General features: G+C 37.0%; 1 protein-coding gene across 7 annotated transcripts in view; it reads left to right on the top strand.

The window, feature by feature from the left end:
* acoxl (acyl-CoA oxidase-like) overlaps positions 1-20,634 on the top strand; it is a 145,984-nt gene that overhangs the window by 52,076 nt on the left and 73,274 nt on the right. For 6 of the 7 annotated variants that reach the window (XM_067385595.1, XM_067385594.1, XM_067385593.1 and 3 more), the window contains 2 exons: positions 6,295-6,396; positions 18,199-20,357. In XM_067385595.1, the coding sequence (XP_067241696.1) occupies positions 6,295-6,396; positions 18,199-18,375 (279 nt within the window). In that variant the 3' untranslated portion in view covers positions 18,376-20,357. Of the gene's footprint in view, positions 1-6,294; positions 6,397-18,198; positions 20,358-20,634 lie in introns of those variants that run through there. The other variant, XR_010895179.1, reaches the window with a different exon arrangement.

The following is a 20,634-nucleotide window of genomic DNA, read 5'->3' as shown; positions in this document are numbered from 1 at the left end:
AACATAAAAAATGCAACAGTTTGCATTAATTTTTTTGAGTTATGACAACTTTGAATGAATTTATGTTCAACCAACGAGATACACTGAGTTAGAGGATCATAATAATTTGTAGCATAAACACAAATTTACTCAGAAAAATTAATTCATTCCAACTACCAGAGATCTAGATCCAATTAATTAATCGTTTTAATGTTTTCCAGTGTGCACTTATAATGTTAGTATGCTTTTTACATAAAAAATGGTCATAATTTAGAAATAAAACCGTCTTAGCCCTCTGATTTGAACGCTCTGTTTTAAGGGGCGTGTCTCTGTGAGACTTCAGTGGAAACGCCCACTGCTGTGATTGGCTGACATCTTTGCATATGAAATAGCTAAATATTACTCTCTCGAAAACTTTTAGCACGTTTTTACTATTACAGCTCTCAAGGTTTACTAATGGTATAAAATGTTGCATTATATCATTATATTTAGATTGTGGCATGAAAGGTTGCAGTGATGAACATGTAGTCGATCACAGACATGTTGTTGAGCTCATGAAAGCAGTGAAATCGTCAATTTCTGCACACTAACGAATGCTTTCATCATAACTAACAGTGCAAATGCCATGTAAATAAGAGATTTGTTGAATAAAACGTGAGTTTTGGTGCGAGTCCAGAACTCAGTCACTAATAAACTCGCTCTGTTTGATTGACAGCTCCAGCGATTGTTAAGGGAGCGTTCTTTGATCGTTTTCTATATATAATTTAATCACTGTTTAAATAACAGATTATTTTCATCCTACTGAGAGAAACAAGGTGAAGTTGAGCGTTTAGTCACTGGTTTGATTTACTGACACACAGACAAAGATCATGTGACTGTACATGAATCATTAATATCAGATCAGGCATTAGAATGAACACAGTTACTGACATGTTGTTGCATTACTGTCGAGTTCATATCGTAAAAGTCCGAAATACGATTGATTTACCAAAGAATCCACAGTGAAATGAACCGAATACAAATAAATAAAACTCAACTGAAAATAAATAATCATATTCCTGCATTAGGATCCTTTGAAAGGTAATGTTATTTTAGTCCTGTATCGCTCTTCTCATCTCACTAACACACCAGTGGGCGGGGCTAATGATGAAGTAGGCGTTGATTTCTTCTGTGGGGGCGGAGTTTCACCTATCTATAGGCACATTCGTGGACGAGCCATTCGTTGGTGTCAATAAAAGCTTTTATTGGACTAACAAGGAAGTTTTCAGTTGTGAAACTTCTTATAGTACGATGACCTCTCACATATCAAAAGTTAATTTCTCAATTCATGAGCCCTTTTCTGTGACGTAACTAAAAGAGTATTGGCTATTTATTGCTCCCAACTTCCTATTTGAAAACAGGAAAGGAAACTACGCTGTCAAATCATTTCTTGGGTCTTTTAATAAATACTATTCAGTCGTCTCATGATTGTGCGTGATGCGCTTGGTTTCAGTTCCCAAAGCAGTTCCATCTCAGGCGAACCCTTGTTCAGCAGCATCGACTGATAAGAAACTTAATAGCTCTGCGATAAGCCATCGATTCTCTGGTTTGCATATGAGGAAGAGAGCAGAACAGGGGACATCGAATGCCGCCACTGTTGCTATATTGCTTTGATCCGACATTAAGATGGTACGGTGCAAAAAACACGCTGACCACTGTTTGCTTTTCGGTTGTATTATTCCTCTTAGTGTCCATGCTTCAGTACTGATTGCTTTGCATGCTCTGTTTTTTCCTGTCCAGCTCTTTGAAGTAGCTGGGTGGTTTGCTTGCTACCTCACCTCTGAGGAGAAGATATTAGCTCGTACCACTACTGTTTTTCCATCCCCTTCATCTTCTGTACGACATCCTGTACTCACTCAAGCTGCTCGCTTGTGAAGAGGCCCACAGCTCTTATAGGGTCCTTTAGATATGGAAAATAAATAACATAAAGGGGTCAGCAAGCATCTTTCCACTTACATTTTTTGACCTTGCATTGTGCTAATTCTGAATGCTCTCAGACGGCGGCACGCCTACAGAGCGCTCGTGGACTGTCTGGTCTGATGCATGGTAAGAGCGTGCTGAAATTGTGATTGGCTAATTTTACACACAACAACATACTATATTATCGCTTCTCTGTTACCGGGCCTAATGGTTGCAAGAATGCTGTGCTCGGGTTATTTTGACCCGGAGAGGATTTTTCCGTACCCGAAAAAGCTTGAAATGTCATCACATTGGACTCAAATTGACTGACTTTTCTTCACAACAATCACTTTTTGTGGGTACATTGTAACACTCGAAAACAACCAGCTTACAAAAAATTGCTTCTAAATCTGTCATTATGCTACATCATCACCAAATATTGGATTCAATCTTTTTGTCAGCTTGTTTTCTTTCAGTTAGGACAGGATTTGTATTATTTTTGGAACTGATCGATTTATCTGAGCTTATGTACCTCAGTTTTTGAGTGAGAAAAAGCATCATTTGTGGATGATTTAGTCAATTTTACATAAAATATGAAAATTAAAAATTGCAATGTTTATCACACTGGTGTGCTTTAATGTTTAACCAGGAAATTTGTTTTGAAATGCTTTTATTTTGTACAAAATTACACAAAATCACATTTAATAATGACCAGCCTACAAAAAATAACTTATAAATCACTAAATATTGGATTCAATCTTTTTGTCAGCTTGTTTTCTTTCAGTTAGGACAGGATTTGTATTTATTTTTGGAACTGATTGATTTATCTGAGCTTATGTTCCTCAGTTTTTGAGTGAGAAAAAGCATCATTTGTGGATGATTTAGTCAATTTTACATAAAATATGAAAATTAAAAATTGCAATGTTTATCACACTGGTGTGCTTTAATGTTTAACCAGGAAATTTGTTTTGAAATGCTTTTATTTTGTACAAAATTACACAAAATCACATTTAATAATGACCAGCCTACAAAAAATAACTTATAAATCACTAAATATTGGATTCAATCTTTTTGTCAGCTTGTTTTCTTTCAGTTAGGACAGGATTTGTATTTATTTTTGGAACTGATTGATTTATCTGAGCTTATGTTCCTCAGTTTTTGAGTGAGAAAAAGCATCATTTGTGGATAATTTTGTCAATTTTTACATAAAATAAGAAAATAATAAATTGCACTGTTTATCACACAAATGTGCTTTAATGTTTAACCAGGAAATTTGTTTTGAAATGCTTTTATTTTGTACAAAATTACACAAAATCACATTTAATAATGACCAGCCTACAGAAAGCCTACAAAAAATAACTTATAAATCACTCTTAACGCTATTTTATCACCAAATATAGGATTCAATCTTTTTGTCAGCTTGTTTTCTTTCAATTAGGACAGGATTTCTACTTATTTTTGAAACTGATCAATCATAGACCTCCTTTATCTGAGCTTATGTACCTCAGATTTTGAGTGAAAAAAGTGTTTTTTGTGGATAAATTTGTAAATTGTACAAAAAATATTTGATGACTTTTTATCACACAAATGTGCTTTAGTGTTTAACTAGAAAATTTATTTTGAAATGGTTTTATTTTGTTTTTATTTATTACAAAATGGCACAAAGTCACACTTGGTGTTCATGGTCAAAAATGAGCGATCTGCAGAAAAATAACTTATAAATCACTTGTTACGCTATTTTATCACCAAATATAGGATTCAATCTTTTTGTCAACTTGTTTTCTTTAAATTAGGACAGGTTTTCTACTTATTTTTGAAACTGTAGGCCTGAGCTTATATTGGTTAAAAAGGACCATCTGTTGAAGATGAATGAGGGAGTCAGTCAGTGTTCAGGAGCGTTCATCATGTTCATGTTCACATATGTACATGTGGGCGAGCAAAAAGAAAGGCCTCGGATCTGTGCATGTGTGGATACACACACACACACACACACACACACGTTCATGAACTATTTTGAGTATTACAGGCTTTCTTTCTCACAGAGATGAACTTTATCCTCAGATCAATGAGGCTTATGATCAATCATTTTCAAAAAATAAATACAAAACCTGTCTGAACTGAACGAAAACAAGTTGACAAAAAGATTTAATCCGATATTTGGTGATAAAATAGCGTAACGAGTGATTGATAGGTTATTTTTGTAGGCCGGTCAGAAAAAACCACAAGTGTGAATTTGTGCCATTTTGTACAAAATAAAAGCATTTCAAAACAAATTTCCTGGTTAAACATTAAAGCACATTTGTATGATAAACAGTGCAATTTTTATTTCATATTTTATGTAAAAACTGACAAAATTATCCACAAATAATGCTTTTTTTCACTCAAAAACTGAAGAACATAAGCTCAGATAAATCAATCAGTTCCAAAAATAAATAAAAAAATCTGTCCAAATTGAAAGAAAACAAGCTGACAAAAAGATTGAATCCAATATTTGGTGATTATGTAGTATAATGAGAGATTTAGAAGCAATTTTTTTGCATTTGCATCATTTTTGACAAGGGTTTTCAACACAGCACAAGGGTTAAATTTCCACATGAGCTCAGTTCGGAAACAGTTCTCGGCCAGGAATTCTGGAAGAATGCGTGTAGTGATATCGCCACTCTGGATTGGTCACTTGTTTGTTGCCTGGCTACCAGTTTCTCTCTTTAGCTTGCCGAGTGCACTGTTTGAGTGAAGCAAACACAAGTTAAAAAATAACAAATTCTGAGCATCCTCCATAACGCAGACACTATTTACATCTCATACCATCTACTCTTGCGTTACCAACCAGACTGATGCATATGTATTACATTCCAGAAAGCTCCATTATAAGCCCCGGATTGTCATGGAATGGAAGGGTTAAGCAACGGTTTGATCTGACGGTGGAAAAGCTGCTTTTGAAACGTGTGTAGGAGTTTTGTGTGACACACTTAGTTGCAAGTAAATTATATATTGAGAACAGAATTATATGCTTTTGATTTTATATTTAAAGGGATAGTTCACACAAAAATGACATTTACTCACCCTTCACTGTTCGGTTACCCACATTCTTCAAAATATCTTCTTTTGTGTTCAGCAGACATACAGGTTTGGAACGACATGAGGGTGAGTAAATGATGAATTTTCATTTTTGGGTGAACTACTCCTATAAGTACCTCTAGAAATTATAAAATGTTTACAATACATTTATGCATTTGGCAGATGCTTTTATCTAAAGCAACTTACATTGATTTCAATGTTCACATTTGTTGCTTTCCCTGGGAATCAAACCAAGCACCATATTTCACTGTTTGAGCAGATAAATTAGCCAGTAGTTGGTCACTTTTCATGTCATTCAAATGTGCTCTTTCTGTCATTTCTAGTGTTTCTCTGCCAGATGTAAAATGTAATATAAGTCTCTGGTGTCTCCACTATGTCTGTGAAGTTTCAGCTTAAAATCCCCCACAGATCATTTATTATAGCTTGTCAAATTTGCCCCTATTTGGGTGTGAGCAAAAACACACATTTTTGTGTGTGTCCCTTTAAATGCAAATGAGCTGCTGCTCCCCGCCCCCTTTCCAGAAGAGGGCGGAGCTTTAACAGCTCAACAACAACAAAGATGGAGAATCTCACGCAGCCAAAATGAGGAAAGTGTTCAGCCTTACATTGTTCAAACCGGAGTCGACACTGATGGAGAGACTCAGGAAGAAGTTACAACTTTTAGACGTTTCTGAATGGTTAGTGGATAAATTGATGTAGTTGCTGTGGAGTTGATTCAACTCATCCACTAGCATGTGCCGTCATGTTCATCTTTTGTGTTGAATTGATCCTCGTTTGGTGTAAAATGACGGCATGACAACAACACTCGACTACAACAACTCTTCCTCTTCTCTAAAGCAGCCCAACATGGCCCCGCCCCCTTTGTTGTGTGTTCTTGGGGGCGGGTTTATGTAAATGTTAGGGTTTGCGATGTCACTAACCCGGGAAGAAGCTCATAGTAGTCCCTACCAGAATTCCTTGTATTGCACATAAAGCATTGTAAGAACTCATGAATAATTGTAACCACAGATATAATACGTATCTATTCATTGTCACACCTTTAGAAAGTATAATACATTAAAACATGACAAAAAAAAACAATTTCAGAAATATAAAAGATGCAAATATTGTAATGCATTTTAACTTTGGTTACACTTATTTATGAAATGATATAATGCATTATACATACAAGAGCTTCAAGTAAAGAGTTACCCAAACATGCATGATATATATGTGCAAATCAAGTCTATGTGTTAAATGATGTCACTAATGTCTCTTTTTTTTGTTGCACTATTGCATATCTTCCTGTTTCTCTCACAGTTCTGCCTTCTTCACGGCACTAGTCTGGTGTACCAGGAGAGAGCGTGGTATCTGGAGCACAACTATCTGACCCCCGGCACCAGCCGACAGATCCGCAACCAGGTACTTAGTCTTCAGTGTCACATGATCCTTCAGAAATCATTCTAATATGCTGATTTGCTGCTTAGAGCAGTCATGAACTGCGTTGTTTTATAACATTTCCTGTGGTGCACTTATAATGTTTGGATGCTTTTTACATCAAAAATTGTCATCATATGCACTGATTTTATCCTCTGATTTGAAGTCTCTGTTTTAAGGGGCGTGTCTCTGTGAGACTTCAGTGTAAACGCCCACTGCTGTGATTGGCTGACATCTTTGCATCGAAAACTTTTAGCACGTTTTTACTATTACAGCTCTCAAGGATAACTAATCATGAAAAGTGTTGATTATATTGAGATTGTGGCATGAAAGGTTGCAGTGATGAACATGTAGTCGATCACAGACATGTTGTTGAGCTCATGAAAGCAGTGAAATCATCAATTTCTGCACACTAACGAATGCTTTCATCATAACTAACAGTGCAAATGCCATGTAAATAAGAGATTTGTTGAATAAAACGTGAGTTTTGGCGCGAGTCCAGAACTCAGTCACTAATAAACTCGCTCTGTTTGATTGACAGCTCCAGTGATTGTTAAGGGAGCGTTCTTTGATCGTTTTCTATATATAATTTAATCACTGTTTAAATAGCAGATTATTTTCATCCCACTAAGAGAAACAAGGTGAAGTTGAGCGTTCAGTCACTGGTTTGATTTACTGACACACAGACAAAGATCATGTGACTGTACATGAATCATTAATATCAGATCAGGCATTAGAATGAACACAGTTACTGACATGTTGTTGCATTACTGTTGAGTTCATATCGTAAAAGTCCGAAATGCGATTGATTTACCAAAGAATCCACAGTGAAATGAACCGAATACAAATAAATAAAGCTCAACTGAAAATAAATAATCATATTCCTGCATTAGGATGCTTTGAAAGGTAATGCTATTTTAGTCCTGTATCGCTCTTCTCATCTCACTAACACACCAGTGGGCGGGGCTAATGATGAAGTAGGCGTTGATTTCTTCTGTGGAGGCGGAGTTTCACCTATCTATAGGCACATTCGTGGACGAATCGTTCGTTGGTGTCAATAAAAGCTTTTATTAGACTTAACAAGGAAGTTTTCAGTTCAGTGACCTCTTACATATCAAAAGCTCAAGAAAAAGTTGATTTCTCAAAAGAACAATGTTGCCCATCAGCCACATCAGGAGAGCATCAGCAGGCTATCAATCAGTTTAAGAGGCGCAAAGGCTTTCTGCTGCCCATCTGAGGCTGTTTCGGATTAGATCTCCTTTACACATCAGCCAGTGTTTACAGAGAATGGCAGAATGTGAACATTAGCATCGGGGGTATTGATCGCCTCAAACACACACATAAAGTGACCAGTTGTTCACAATTAGCTGTGATTAAACAGCCAGGCGGCCTCATTCGGGTTCTCCCACACAGGTTGACACCGGTCTGTCAGTATGCGGTCAGCAGGTGCTTTACTGCATGTTTACCACTCGAACAAACCCAACACAGCCGCTGTCTCTGTGCAAACAACCCCCTCTGTTCTCCCGGAGCGACTGCAGCGGCCGCCGCACGTGACTGAAGGCATGTGCTTACGGTTCCTTTCAGCGCGCTCATATGAACTATTGTTATATGTTTTCAATGGCTTATTGAAGATAATTTATCATGTGACGGACGTGGCGAAAATAACACGATTGCTTGTTTATAATTAGCTGCTGTTTGCTGGTTTTCTTAAGGAGGCACATAGGAATCACAAATGAGATTTCGGCAGCTTCTCCTAGACTTTGCACAAATTTAGCACTCACATCTCTCCTCTTGAATTTGAGATCTTAATGTCACACGTTGTGCTCAAGAAATACGGTAACACTTTATAATAACGTTTCATTATTAGTTGCTAACAATGAACAATACTTGTACTGCATCTTAGTTAATGTTAACTTCTACATTTACTTACACATTAAAATCAAATGTTGTATTTGTTAACATAGTTAATGCACTCCAAACTTACGTCAACCATCAATTAACATTTTCCTTTGTGACTTGTTGACTGTGTTGGGAGTCACTTTAGATTTGCGCTATTGTGAGTTGAGTGGGAGTTGCTGAAGAAAGGATCTATCCTCAGACTAGATGAAAACATGTTTTGGACAGATAAGAGTGAGCATCTTTGCCTATCGTCTCTTTTTCCATGCCGTGGAATAAGCCATGCAAATGATGTCAGGCTCAGCGAGCTTTGATTGACATTACGTTTTGTTATTGATCTGAGAGTCAATGGCTGCTGAAGTCAAACCATAACATCGGTTGTACTGTATTTTATTGTACGTGCACTTAAAGTGTACTTACCTTAGAAACAGCACTGTTAATTTAATGTATTTTGAAGATTGTATCGTTTCAAGGGGTTTTTCTTGTTCATTACGTTATTGGATTCCAATTTGGGTTGTTTTCAACCCAAGGGCTGGGTCAATATAGGACAGAAGACATGTTGGGTTCATTTTACCCAGCAAATTGGGTTGTTTATTTGACCCATCATAATGGGTTGATTCATTTTATTATAATACAAACACTGGGTTGTTACGTCTGACCCAGGATCTGAGTAACACAAAAACTAGCCAAACGCTGGGTTGTTACGTCTGACCCAGGATCAGGGTAACACAAAAACTACCCAAACACTGGGTTGTTACGTCTGACCCAGGATCAGGGCAACACAAAAACTACCCAAACACTGGGTTGTTACGTCTGACCCAGGATCAGGGTAACACAAAAACTACCCAAACACTGGGTTGTTACATCTGACCCAGGATCTGAGTAACACAAAAACTACCCAAACACTGGGTTGTTACATCTGACCCAGGATCTGAGTAACACAAAAACTACCCAAACACTGGGTTGTTACGTCTGACCCAGGATCTGAGTAACACAAAAACTACCCAAACACTGGGTTGTTACATCTGACCCAGGATCAGGGCAACACAAAAACTACCCAAACACTGGGTTGTTACATCTGACCCAGGATCTGAGTAACACAAAAACTACCCAAACACTGGGTTGTTACATCTGACCCAGGATCTGAGTAACACAAAAACTACCCAAACACTGGGTTGTTACGTCTGACCCAGGATCTGAGTAACACAAAAACTACCCAAACACTGGGTTGTTACATCTGACCCAGGATCTGAGTAACACAAAAACTACCCAAACACTGGGTTGTTACATCTGACCCAGGATCTGAGTAACACAAAAACTACCCAAACACTGGGTTGTTACATCTGACCCAGGATCTGAGTAACACAAAAACTACCCAAACGCTGGGTTGTTACGTCTGACCCAGGATCTGAGTAACACAAAAACTACCCAAACACTGGGTTGTTACATCTGACCCAGGATCTGAGTAACACAAAAACTACCCAAACACTGGGTTGTTACATCTGACCCAGGATCTGAGTAACACAAAAACTACCCAAACACTGGGTTGTTACGTCTGACCCAGGATCTGAGTAACACAAAAACTACCCAAACACTGGGTTGTTACGTCTGACCCAGGATCTGAGTAACACAAAAACTACCCAAACACTGGGTTGTTACGTCTGACCCAGGATCTGAGTAACACAAAAACTACCCAAACACTGGGTTGTTACATCTGACCCAGGATCTGAGTAACACAAAAACTACCCAAACACTGGGTTGTTACGTCTGACCCAGGATCTGAGTAACACAAAAACTACCCAAACACTGGAAAAATTAACAAAAAAATAATGATCCAAAAGGTTCAACCCAAGATTTTTTAGAATGTATAAAAAAGAAAGTACTATACATGAGGTTGTACTTGAATCAAAAGGCAATTTATCCTAAATTTACTTTTTTACAATTTACAATTATTAATCATTATACATATACACTCTTCTGCTTATCAAGGCTGCATTTATTTGATCAAAACTACAGTAAAAATTGTGAAATATTACAATTTAAAATAACTGTTTTCTATTTGAATATATTTTAAAATATAATTTATTCCTGTGATCAAAGCTGAATTTTCAGCATCATTACTCCATTCTTCAGTGTCACATGATCCTTCAGAAATCATTCTAATCTTGCTGCTCAAGAAACATTTCTGATTGTTATCAATGTTGAAAACGGTTTCATATTTTTGTGGAAACTGTGATACACCCCCCCCCCCCTGTTTTTTGCAACACTGTCTTTACTGTTGCTTTTGATCAATTTAATGCTTCTTCATTGACTATAAGTATTATTTCTTTTTAAAACATCTGGCTGACCCCAAACTTTTGAACTTTTTGATACTTTTCCCCTAAAATACTGATAAAATGCCACTCAATATGAAATTTGTCTTCTTCTTCATCAAAGACAGTGCATGAGAGACTCCCTTTTATCTGCCGCATTATTCAGAGAAAATATTGCCTCTTGCAGATCTAAAGATGTTCACGACACTTTACTTTGGAGTCCCAATCAATTTCATATGATCAATTTTGTGCAACTTAATTCACAGTGATTTGAGGTGCCAGCAATTGGTGCCGAAGTTTAATACTCAGGTTACGGGTTTGTTCAGGTCACTAACCTGCGTATGAGCAGCAGTAATAGTGCTTGACTTGACACTAATTAGTGAGTTGTGTGTGTGTGGTAGTGAGTGAGGCAGAAGAAATGTCCGTGAGCGTGTTGTTGAGTGAGTAAGTCTGTGTGTGTGAGGTCTGAGCGCTGTGAGGACAGTATCTGTGGATGAGATCCTCACATGTACGTGTGATTTCTCTGTGTGTGGCTCCAGCTCTTTAGAATGACTCCTATTGTACACACTCTCCTATCATTACATGTGTCAACATTAGAGCCAGACTCTCATGCTTCACTGAGCACAGACAAACACACACACACATTCACCCCAACACAGAGGGGCAGTGTTGGAGATTGTGTTTTATTTTTAATTGTGAGCTTTATGTAATGTGTTATGAGTAATGGGTAACTGTTTAGAGGGGATTTTTGTGGACGTGCAAAAAAGTAAGTGAAGACCATATTAATCAGTTAGTAAATGTCGTTGCTTAGAAGCTGTTCCTTCATAAAGTTAGAAATTGTGCATCATTCAAGTTTCCACAACAATATGAAGCGGCACAACTGTTTTTAACATTGACAAAAAAGTCGCTGTTTGGATTTAAATAGGCAGATACTTAAAGGGGACATATAATGCCGCTTTCACAAGATGTAATATAAGATCCCCAGAATGTGTGTGTGAAGTTTCAGCTCAAAATCCCCCACAGATCATTTATTATAGCTTGTCAAATTTGCCTCTATTTGGGTGTGAGCAAAAACACAGTTTTTGTGTGTGTCCCTTTAAATGCAAATGAGTTGCGGCTCCCGCCCCCTTTCCAGAAGAGGGCGGAGCTTTAACAGCTCAACAACAACAAAGCTGGAGAATCTCACGCAGACAAAATGAGGAAAGTGTTCAGCCTTACATTGTTCAAACCGACACTGATGGAGAGACTCAGGAAGAAGTTACAACTTTTAGACGTTTCTGAATGGTTAGTGGATAAATTGATGTAGTTGCTGTGGAGTTGATTCAACTCATCCACTAGCATGTGCCGTCATGTTCATCTTTTGTGTTGAATTGACCCTCGTTTGGTGTAAAATGACGGCATGACAACAACACTCTACTACAACAACTCTTCCTCTTCTCTAAAGCAGCCCAACATGGCCCCGCCCCCTTTGTTGTGTGTTCTCGAGAGGCGGGGTTTATGTAAATTTTAGGGTTTGTGATGTCACTAACCCAGGAAGAAGCTCATTGTAGTTCTTAAAAAGTGATTTCTGTAAAAGAAAATATCTCCCTTTGCATTGAACTTTGAGTGTCGTAACTTTGCAGATATTTTTTATGATCAAACTGCAACACACTAACTAAAGTTAAAAAAGTGAGTCTTTAAGAGTCTATGACTGGATCATTATTACAGTGATTATGTGCATGTTATATGTTTGGCAACAGTTCTTCTAACCCTAATTGATGGAGTGTGTAACTTTTTATTTCTTAAACAACCATGTAGGAAGACCATATTCCAGGATGACAATACAAGATCTTGACCAAATTGGCTCAGATGATTCGGGGTGATGAGAAATGTTTGAGTACATATTGAGATCTCTGACTTTTATAGACTTCCAAAACTCTAGACGAGACACATGTGAGATTACTGTGGTCTTGTTCTCAGGAGAAAAGCAGAAAACTTAAAGGCAAAAAATCTCCATTTGCTTGTCATTTAATCTCATTGCTGTCTAGGAGAAACAGCAGAGACATTAAAAAGATTTCATTTGTGATTTTACTTCCTTACGAGTTACCAAAAACCGTTCCTACACATGCTTCATTAAAGTAACACTGTAGTCATGAGATTTCCTAGCTCCGCACTGATTATTTTACACAACAATGATGTGCTAAAGGTGGAAAACTTTTTTCGCGCACAGACGACAGCATTGTCAAAACGATCCCCGTTCACACAGATCCGCAGATTACAAAAGCTGTATTCTGCTGCCAGGCCAGTAGATGGCGATGTCACTTTGTAAAGAAACACTATAGACTGAATACATGTATGTGCATGATGTCACCGTTTTCACAAATTCTTGTTTACACAGAGACGGTAACAGTGTCGTTTTCAAAAACTTTAACTTTGAAACCCATTTTCAAAAGTTTACATTTTCAGGCCCCCAAAATGTCATTGTCGTGTAAATGAACATCCAAAACACACAAAATGTTTTCTGTTTTTAGTTTAAAAGGTGTCTTGTAAACGGCCCCTTAACCCTTGTGTGGATATTTTTGTCTTTTTCGGGGTTTTTTTTCTTTTCATCATTTCACCTGTGTTAATGCCAACAGCATACATTTTGGCACATGTGTGTATTTTTATAGGAATTTTACTATTTCACCCTCATTTCCTTTAAGAAATCTATTTTACACTAGTGACACAAAATAGTTCCTCTCAGGACCTTAAGGACAAAAATGAAACCCATTAAATGTGCAATTTTTAACCCCAGGGCCATTTAACATTAAAATGATCTTTGTTAATAGGCTTTCATTCTGTTTGCTTCAGAATTAAAACATTTACAATTTTTTACCAGATGGTGCCATTTTCTCAGATTTGGCCTATAAAGCAAATATTTGCTTTATTCTTGTTTCCTGCTGCTGCATATTATAGAGCCAATGAGATAATTGGACTATATGCACGGTGGACTATATGCATGATGTGTTGAGCATCAGTAGTGTAATACTTAGTTTATAATCAGAATATAGTCACTTAAATAGTCAGCCATAGCATTAATTTAGTTATTCAAACATAAGACAGCATTAAAAATAAATAAATAAAGACGTGTTCCTCCTCAGCTAAATTCAATTCGACCATCAGTTTTACACTTTTATGTGGAAAAAAAGCTTCAAAAATTATATATTTGTTGTGCACTTAGATTAATTGAATAAAATGTGTGTTTTCACAAGTGTGCTGAAATCATTGATTGACAGCTGCTGTGATTATAAAGAGAGAGCGGCGCTCGCTTTCTGTCATTCATTCACAAGAAAAGTTTTTGTTTTTCATGAGATTTTGTGAGTATTTTATACTTCACATTGAAAAAATTTATTTTTAAACCTGTTATTTAATATTTAGTCCAAAACTAAGTGAAAAACGATTAGAGGAAATGGCTGATATATGCGCAAATAAATGCTCCTCTGCCGCCACCTGCTGGTTAAAGTGGTAATTATTGTCTTTTTTATTTTTAAATAAGCGTTTTCTATCAATTGTTAAATTTCCTAAGTTTTTAAATGTCCGGTTTTACAATGAGGACAGTCTCAGAAGGATGAACAAGTAATATTTGTGGTCATCACATTAAAAATAACATTTGGAGTGCTGGGGGAAAAAATGCATGTGCACATGTTTAATTACAGACACAGCGTTTTTAAACGGACCCAATAGCTTCGTCTTTATTGCAATCAATAAAACTGGTTTATTGGCAAACTAGGAAAATGTGATAACTGCATTAAAATATGAATGCAACATTAAAAAGTCAACCATTGATGATTTTGTGTCGATGTACAGAATGAACAGTTCACCGGAAATGCCCGAGCTGGCTTAACCACAACCAGGAAGTAACCCGTGCATATAGTCCATTATGCAGCTGTAATTGTGTGGGTGTGTTGGTGTGGATGTCAGAGTGTGGTTTATATGTGTGTGATAAAAAATTGTGTGTGTTTGTAATATTTGAGAGAGATAAACTAATGCAAATCACAAATCCAACCACTGTGCGTACCAGCGGAGCTTTGCTGGCGTCTAATGGGGAAAATTTGGTAAAATCTTACTGAAAGCTCATTTTTTGAGATATCAACCTTATTTAGATTTATGGCTTTGATTTTCTAGCAGAGAGTTCACCATGTTTCATAAAATATATATTTTATATAAAATAATGTTCATAAATAATTTTTATAAACTTAAACCTCTATAACTTTTTTTGGGTTTCACTTTTTAAACTTTTTTACTTCAACAATAATCTGCCAAGGGTGAAAATGAGACCCAAGCTTCAAATTCTTATGACATGTAACATATAGACACACAAGGGTTAATCACCTTGATCTCGACACAAGCTCTCTCATTGATTTTGTTGTGTTAACACATGACATCTCCCCCAGGCCACGTCTGAGTTTATTGTCCTCCGTCCGTACCCTCATGCCCCTCATTGTTTTTGAAAAGTGGCGGAACATCTTCATTTTCTGCGGTAGTGTATCTCACGCCAAAATCAATTTTATTTAGATCTTCAAAGAATAAAGTTAATATTCGCAGGTCTTCATTACTTAAAACTGTCCTCTTATAAAATAAATATATTTTTGTTCATCCCGTGTGCTGAGAAGCCAATCAAATTGCACTTAACTTTACTCGTCTCCCTTTCTTTCTGTTTACACACTTTCCTTATCTCTCCGTTTGTTTCAGTCGGGCACGTAACCTCTTCACAGAGCTACTTTCTTTTCATCTGAGCTGGAAAGAGAGAAAGAGAGAGGTCAGACGTGTTTCAGACTCCTCTTTGGACAGACGGCTATTGAGCAAGACGTGTCCAAACATATTTCAAGCGTTAATGTGGCACAGATAAGCGAGTGTTTCTCAAACAGAACAATGAGGGGGTTTCATAGTACAGGGTTATAGAAGTCAAAATACACAAGTAGAGCTTTGCTGGAAACTGACAGGCTGTGATCGTTTGTCTTTCATCTGAGCTCTGGAGGACTTGATCAGGAGCCAAAATGTCAGGACGATAAATTAACTCTTTGTCAGGAGATGTGGGAGAAAATAGCAGGTTCTGTGACTCACGCAGGATATCTGTGCAACACCTCGTGAATGAAGCAATGAAAGGAACGGAATCATTCTTCTGTTCTGAATAATGAGATATCATGACATGGACCGTTTGCAGATAAAGTTTTATTGCATCAAAATTCTAGGTTGAAATGTTTGTATTTTTAGATATTGTAACTTATAATTTCTTTATTTATCACACTATTTAATTGAAAGATCATAATGATGAAAAACAAAGTTTGTGATCATGTGACACTGAAGACTGGAGTAATGATGCAGCTTTGATCACAGGAATAAATTACATTTTACAATATATTCACATGGAAAACAGATTTTACTCTATTTTTGATCAAATAAATGCAGCCTCTGTAAGCAGAAGAGACTTCTTTTAAAAAAATACTGGGTTAAAAAACATTAAAAATGGACAAACCCAGTGGTTGGGTTAAATGTTTGACCCAACCTGCTGGGTAGTTTTATTTAACTCAACTATTTTTAAAAAATAACTGTATTGCTCGCTTAAAATGAACCCAAAGTATGTTGGAAATCAATATTTATTAATATGTTTAATGAATAATAATTCAACAATAAACATTTATTGAAGGATTAGTTCACTTTCCAAATAATTTACTCACCTCCATGTCTTCCAAGATCTTTCTTTCTTCAGTGGAAAAGAAATGAAGGTTTTTGAGGAAAATATTCCAGGATTTTTCTCCATATAGTGGACTTCACTGGGGTTCAACGGGTTGAAGGTCCAAATGTCAGTTTCAAAGAGCTCTACATGATCCCAGACGAGGAATAAGAGTCTGATCTAGAGAAACCATCGCTCATTATCTAAAAAAATAAACATTATATACTTTTTAACCACAAATGCTCATCTTGCACTGCTCTGTGATGCTCCACGCATGACGTAATCATGTTGGAAAGGTCACGGAAGTACCGATCCAATGTTTACAAAGAGAATGTGCAAAGACTAAGTCATACGCCCTTTACAAAAAAAGGTAAAATGATGTTGGATGATTTTGAAGTTGGAGGAGAAAATGAGATGGAGTTTTTCGCCCTACTACGGTACTTCCACCTACGCGTGATCTTTCCAACATGATTACGTCATGCGTGGAGCTTCACAGAGCAGTGCAAGACGAGCATTTGTGGTTAAAAAGTATATATATATATTTTTTAGAAAATGTCCGATGGTTTCTCTAGATAAGACTCTTATTCCTCGTCTGGGATCATGTAGAGCTCTTTGAAGCTGCACTGAAACTGACATTTGGACCTTCAACCCGTTGAACCCCAGTGAAGTCCACTATATGGAGAAATATCCTGCAATGTTTTCCTCAAAAACCTTCTGAAGAAAGAAAGACATGAACATCTTGGATGAGTAAATTATCAGGAAATGTTCATTCTGAAGTGAGCTAATCCTTTAAATTGCTTATTAATAAATGTTCACCTTCTGATTACTATTGTTGTCTCTAGTAATTATGTTGGGTTCATTTTAAGCCAACCATATAGTAGTTTTTAATCAATAGTTGAGTTAAATAAAACTGACCAGCAGGTTGGGCAAACATTTAACTCTAACTCTAACCCATCTTGGGTTGTTTTAACCCAGCATTTAGAGTGTAAACACAGCAACACATTGGTTTTGAACCATCAGTTTGTCATCTGATCCAGCATGCTCTGCTCAAAACAGTGAGTAATTTCTGTTTTATCACATTGGGGTGATTTTTTTTAATAGTCTCGGCTCGTTCCTCTTGACCCTGACATGACAGTCTGAATGCGTTCTCACGCATGAATGACTCATACTGTACCACATACAAATCTCATCTGATGTAGTGGCTTATGGCCAATGGGAAATGGAAGTTAAAGGGATTGTTCAACCAAAAATAATCATTTACTCCCCCATCAAGTTGTACCAAACCTTTATTTATCTGCTTATTTTCAAAGGATGATATTTTGAAGAATTTTTTTAACCAAACAGTGACAGTGACTTTGTGACTTTTGTGTTCAACAAAAGAAATAAATTCATACAGGTTTGGAACAACATGAGTGTGAGTAAATGATCATTTTTGGGTGAACTATCCCTTTAAAAAGTGTGTTTATCAGTGCTGCATTATTAATATCCACCAGAGGGCGCTGTTATAGAGAGGGTAATGGTGAGGGTTAAATGTTCCATGATAACTTGCAGTGTCTTACAGTTTTTGTCATTTTTCTGCTGGTACCTTCAGAGTTTTCTCTATTTGTTTACACTGGTGTCACATGTCAGTAGCTGTGTTTGTTATTGATCATATTCAGGGTACAAGGGGTTTGTTCAAATCCCAAACCCAAACCTTTGCAACATGTCACTCACTGTCTGTGTTTTACAGATATGAATGAAAAATTGTGCAATTTATTACGTTTTATGTCGGCGGTTTCTCATTGGGCAAGCGGCGCACACATTCGTCAGAGCATCCAGTTGTATAATGATGTTGTTGTGTAATCGCTGCATTAACACTCATGTGATTGTGGTCTGCTTGTTTTGAAGCTTCTGGAGCTGTGCAGATCAGTGAAGGATGATGCGCTGAAGGTGGTCGATGACTTCAACATCCCGTCCTGCTGCATCCAGGCTCCTATCGCTGGGGTCGCGAACCCTCGGGCAGAATGGGCCTTCTACCCCAAGCCACAGTATCCCAGCAGCACCCAGCCTCTGTCGAAGCTCTGAGCGAGTGAACATGGCTTTATGAGGATGTGGAAGTCAATTGAGTGATTTCAGGGAGCTGGGCGGGTCGGTTTGGAGCAGCTTTGGTCAATGCACAGGACTGACAAATGCAAAGTTCATCATTCTTTGTGCCAAGATGAATGGTAGAACTTTCTGCTAATGGCCAAGGCCTTTACCACACTACTTTTTCTTGTCTTTTTAATAATGTGTGTGTATGAAGAAGGGAATTTCGGTTATGTGAGTTGCACATTGAGTCTTTCATACAGTTTTTGTAATTCTTAAATGCTTCTGTGATTTTAGCGTATTCTATTTAAAATGGAAAGTAGGGATAAACACCAGCCAAACATATGAATCACAACTACACTCTAAAAATGCTGGGTTAAAAACAACCCAAGTTGGGTTAAGTATGGACAAACTCAGTGATTGGGTTGTTTTGACCCAGCAGTTGGGTTAAATGTTTGATCAATCTGCTTGGGTAGTTTTATTTAACTCAACTCTTGTTTAAAAATGACTGTATGTCTGGTTTAAAATGAACCCAAAATATGTTGGAAATTAAAAATCAGACACATAATTACTAGAGGCAAAAGTAATAATCAAAAGGTGAACATTTATTAATAAGCAATTTAATAAATGTTTATTATTATTTATTAAACTTATTTCTAAAAAAATATTTACTAAACATATTTATAAATGTTAATTTCCAACATATTTTGGGTTCATTTTATGTGAGCAATATAGTAATTTTTAATATTTAAATAAAACTACCCAGCAGGTTGAGCAAACATTTAACCCAACCACTGGGTTTGTCCACATTTAACTCAACCGCTGGGCTAAAACAACCCATTGCTGGGTTTGTCCACATTTAACTCAACCGCTGGGCTAAAACAACCCATTGCTGGGTTTGTCCACATTTAACTCAACCGCTGGGCTAAAACAACCCATTGCTGGGTTTGTCCACATTTAACCCAACCGCTGGGCTAAAACAACCCATTCGCTGGGTTTGTCCCCATTTAACTCAACTGCTAGATCAAAACAACCCAATCACTGGGTTTGTGCATATTTAACCCAATCGCTGTTTATTAACATATAACACAATAGCTAGGTTTGTCCAAATTTATCCCAACCGCTGGGCCAAAACAACTCAATCGCTGGGTTTGTCCACATTCATCCCAATCGCTGGGCTTAAACAACCCACTCACTGTGTTTGTTCACATTTAACACAATTGCTGGGCTTGTCCAAATTTATCCCAACCGCTAGGTCAAAACAACACAATCGCTGGATTGATCCATTTTTAACCCAGCTTGGGTTGTTTTTTAACCCAAAAGCATCTTGCACTTACAGCGTAGCTCTGATAGTCTGGATCTGAGCATAAAGAAATATTCTGGTTTAGTTTACAGGTGAGCAGTGCCAAGAGCCGGTTTTACACTTTCTGAATGTAATTAGTCATCACATGGCACACAGTAATTGAATATTTATGCAAATGAGCAAACCACACTACAATGTCGGACACATTAATAAATGTTTGTTTAATTAGAAAGACGATAATATATTACTGCTGCTGTGGTTTTTAATACCATAATCAACTGCCATAATTTTATCTTTGTTTACAATTTTAGCCAAAAAAGGTTCTAGTTTAGGTATAAGTCTTCAAAAGGATGTTCATTTATTTATGCTACTGCCGTTAATTGGTAGTTTGGTCCAAACTAAATGATCTTATTCAAGTTTTAATGTTTAATCTGTCATTATTTTATAAATGTCCATATCCGTTAATGTAGTCATTGCACACACACAGAGCAACATGTTTTGCAAATAAATTGTTGCATTTCCAGGTTTCCTTGTCAATGTAATCTGATGGAACACTGGATCGTTTTCCTAGTTGTCTTTGTTTGTGTTTTATGTAAATGCTGCATGTTGAAATATTGTCAAACAATGGATCGTTAAATTAATAACAGGATGAAATGTAAACCAAAGGCTTAAGTAAACCTAGCTCGTATTGCATGCAATATTACATTGTTTGAAAAATACCATGATTCTCTTGTGACTTGTGATCAAACATTATTCAACCATGAGATATACCACAGTCTAGTCTAGCACATGTGAAAGAAGAACTATAGTGCTTTTGTTCTAGTTTAATCTAAAGTGTTTGTGTACATTTGGAGCTAGATGGTGTGGTTTTGTAAAGATCTCAACCCTATGGGCTTGACCATTACAAGCCCTTCCCCCGGTGGGCGTGGCTTTAAGTCCGCCTCAACTGTGTTGTA

This window comes from Chanodichthys erythropterus, chromosome 5 (assembly GCF_024489055.1).
Source record: "Chanodichthys erythropterus isolate Z2021 chromosome 5, ASM2448905v1, whole genome shotgun sequence".
NCBI lineage: Eukaryota > Metazoa > Chordata > Actinopteri > Cypriniformes > Xenocyprididae > Chanodichthys > Chanodichthys erythropterus.
This window is presented reverse-complemented; position numbering and strand designations above follow the sequence as displayed.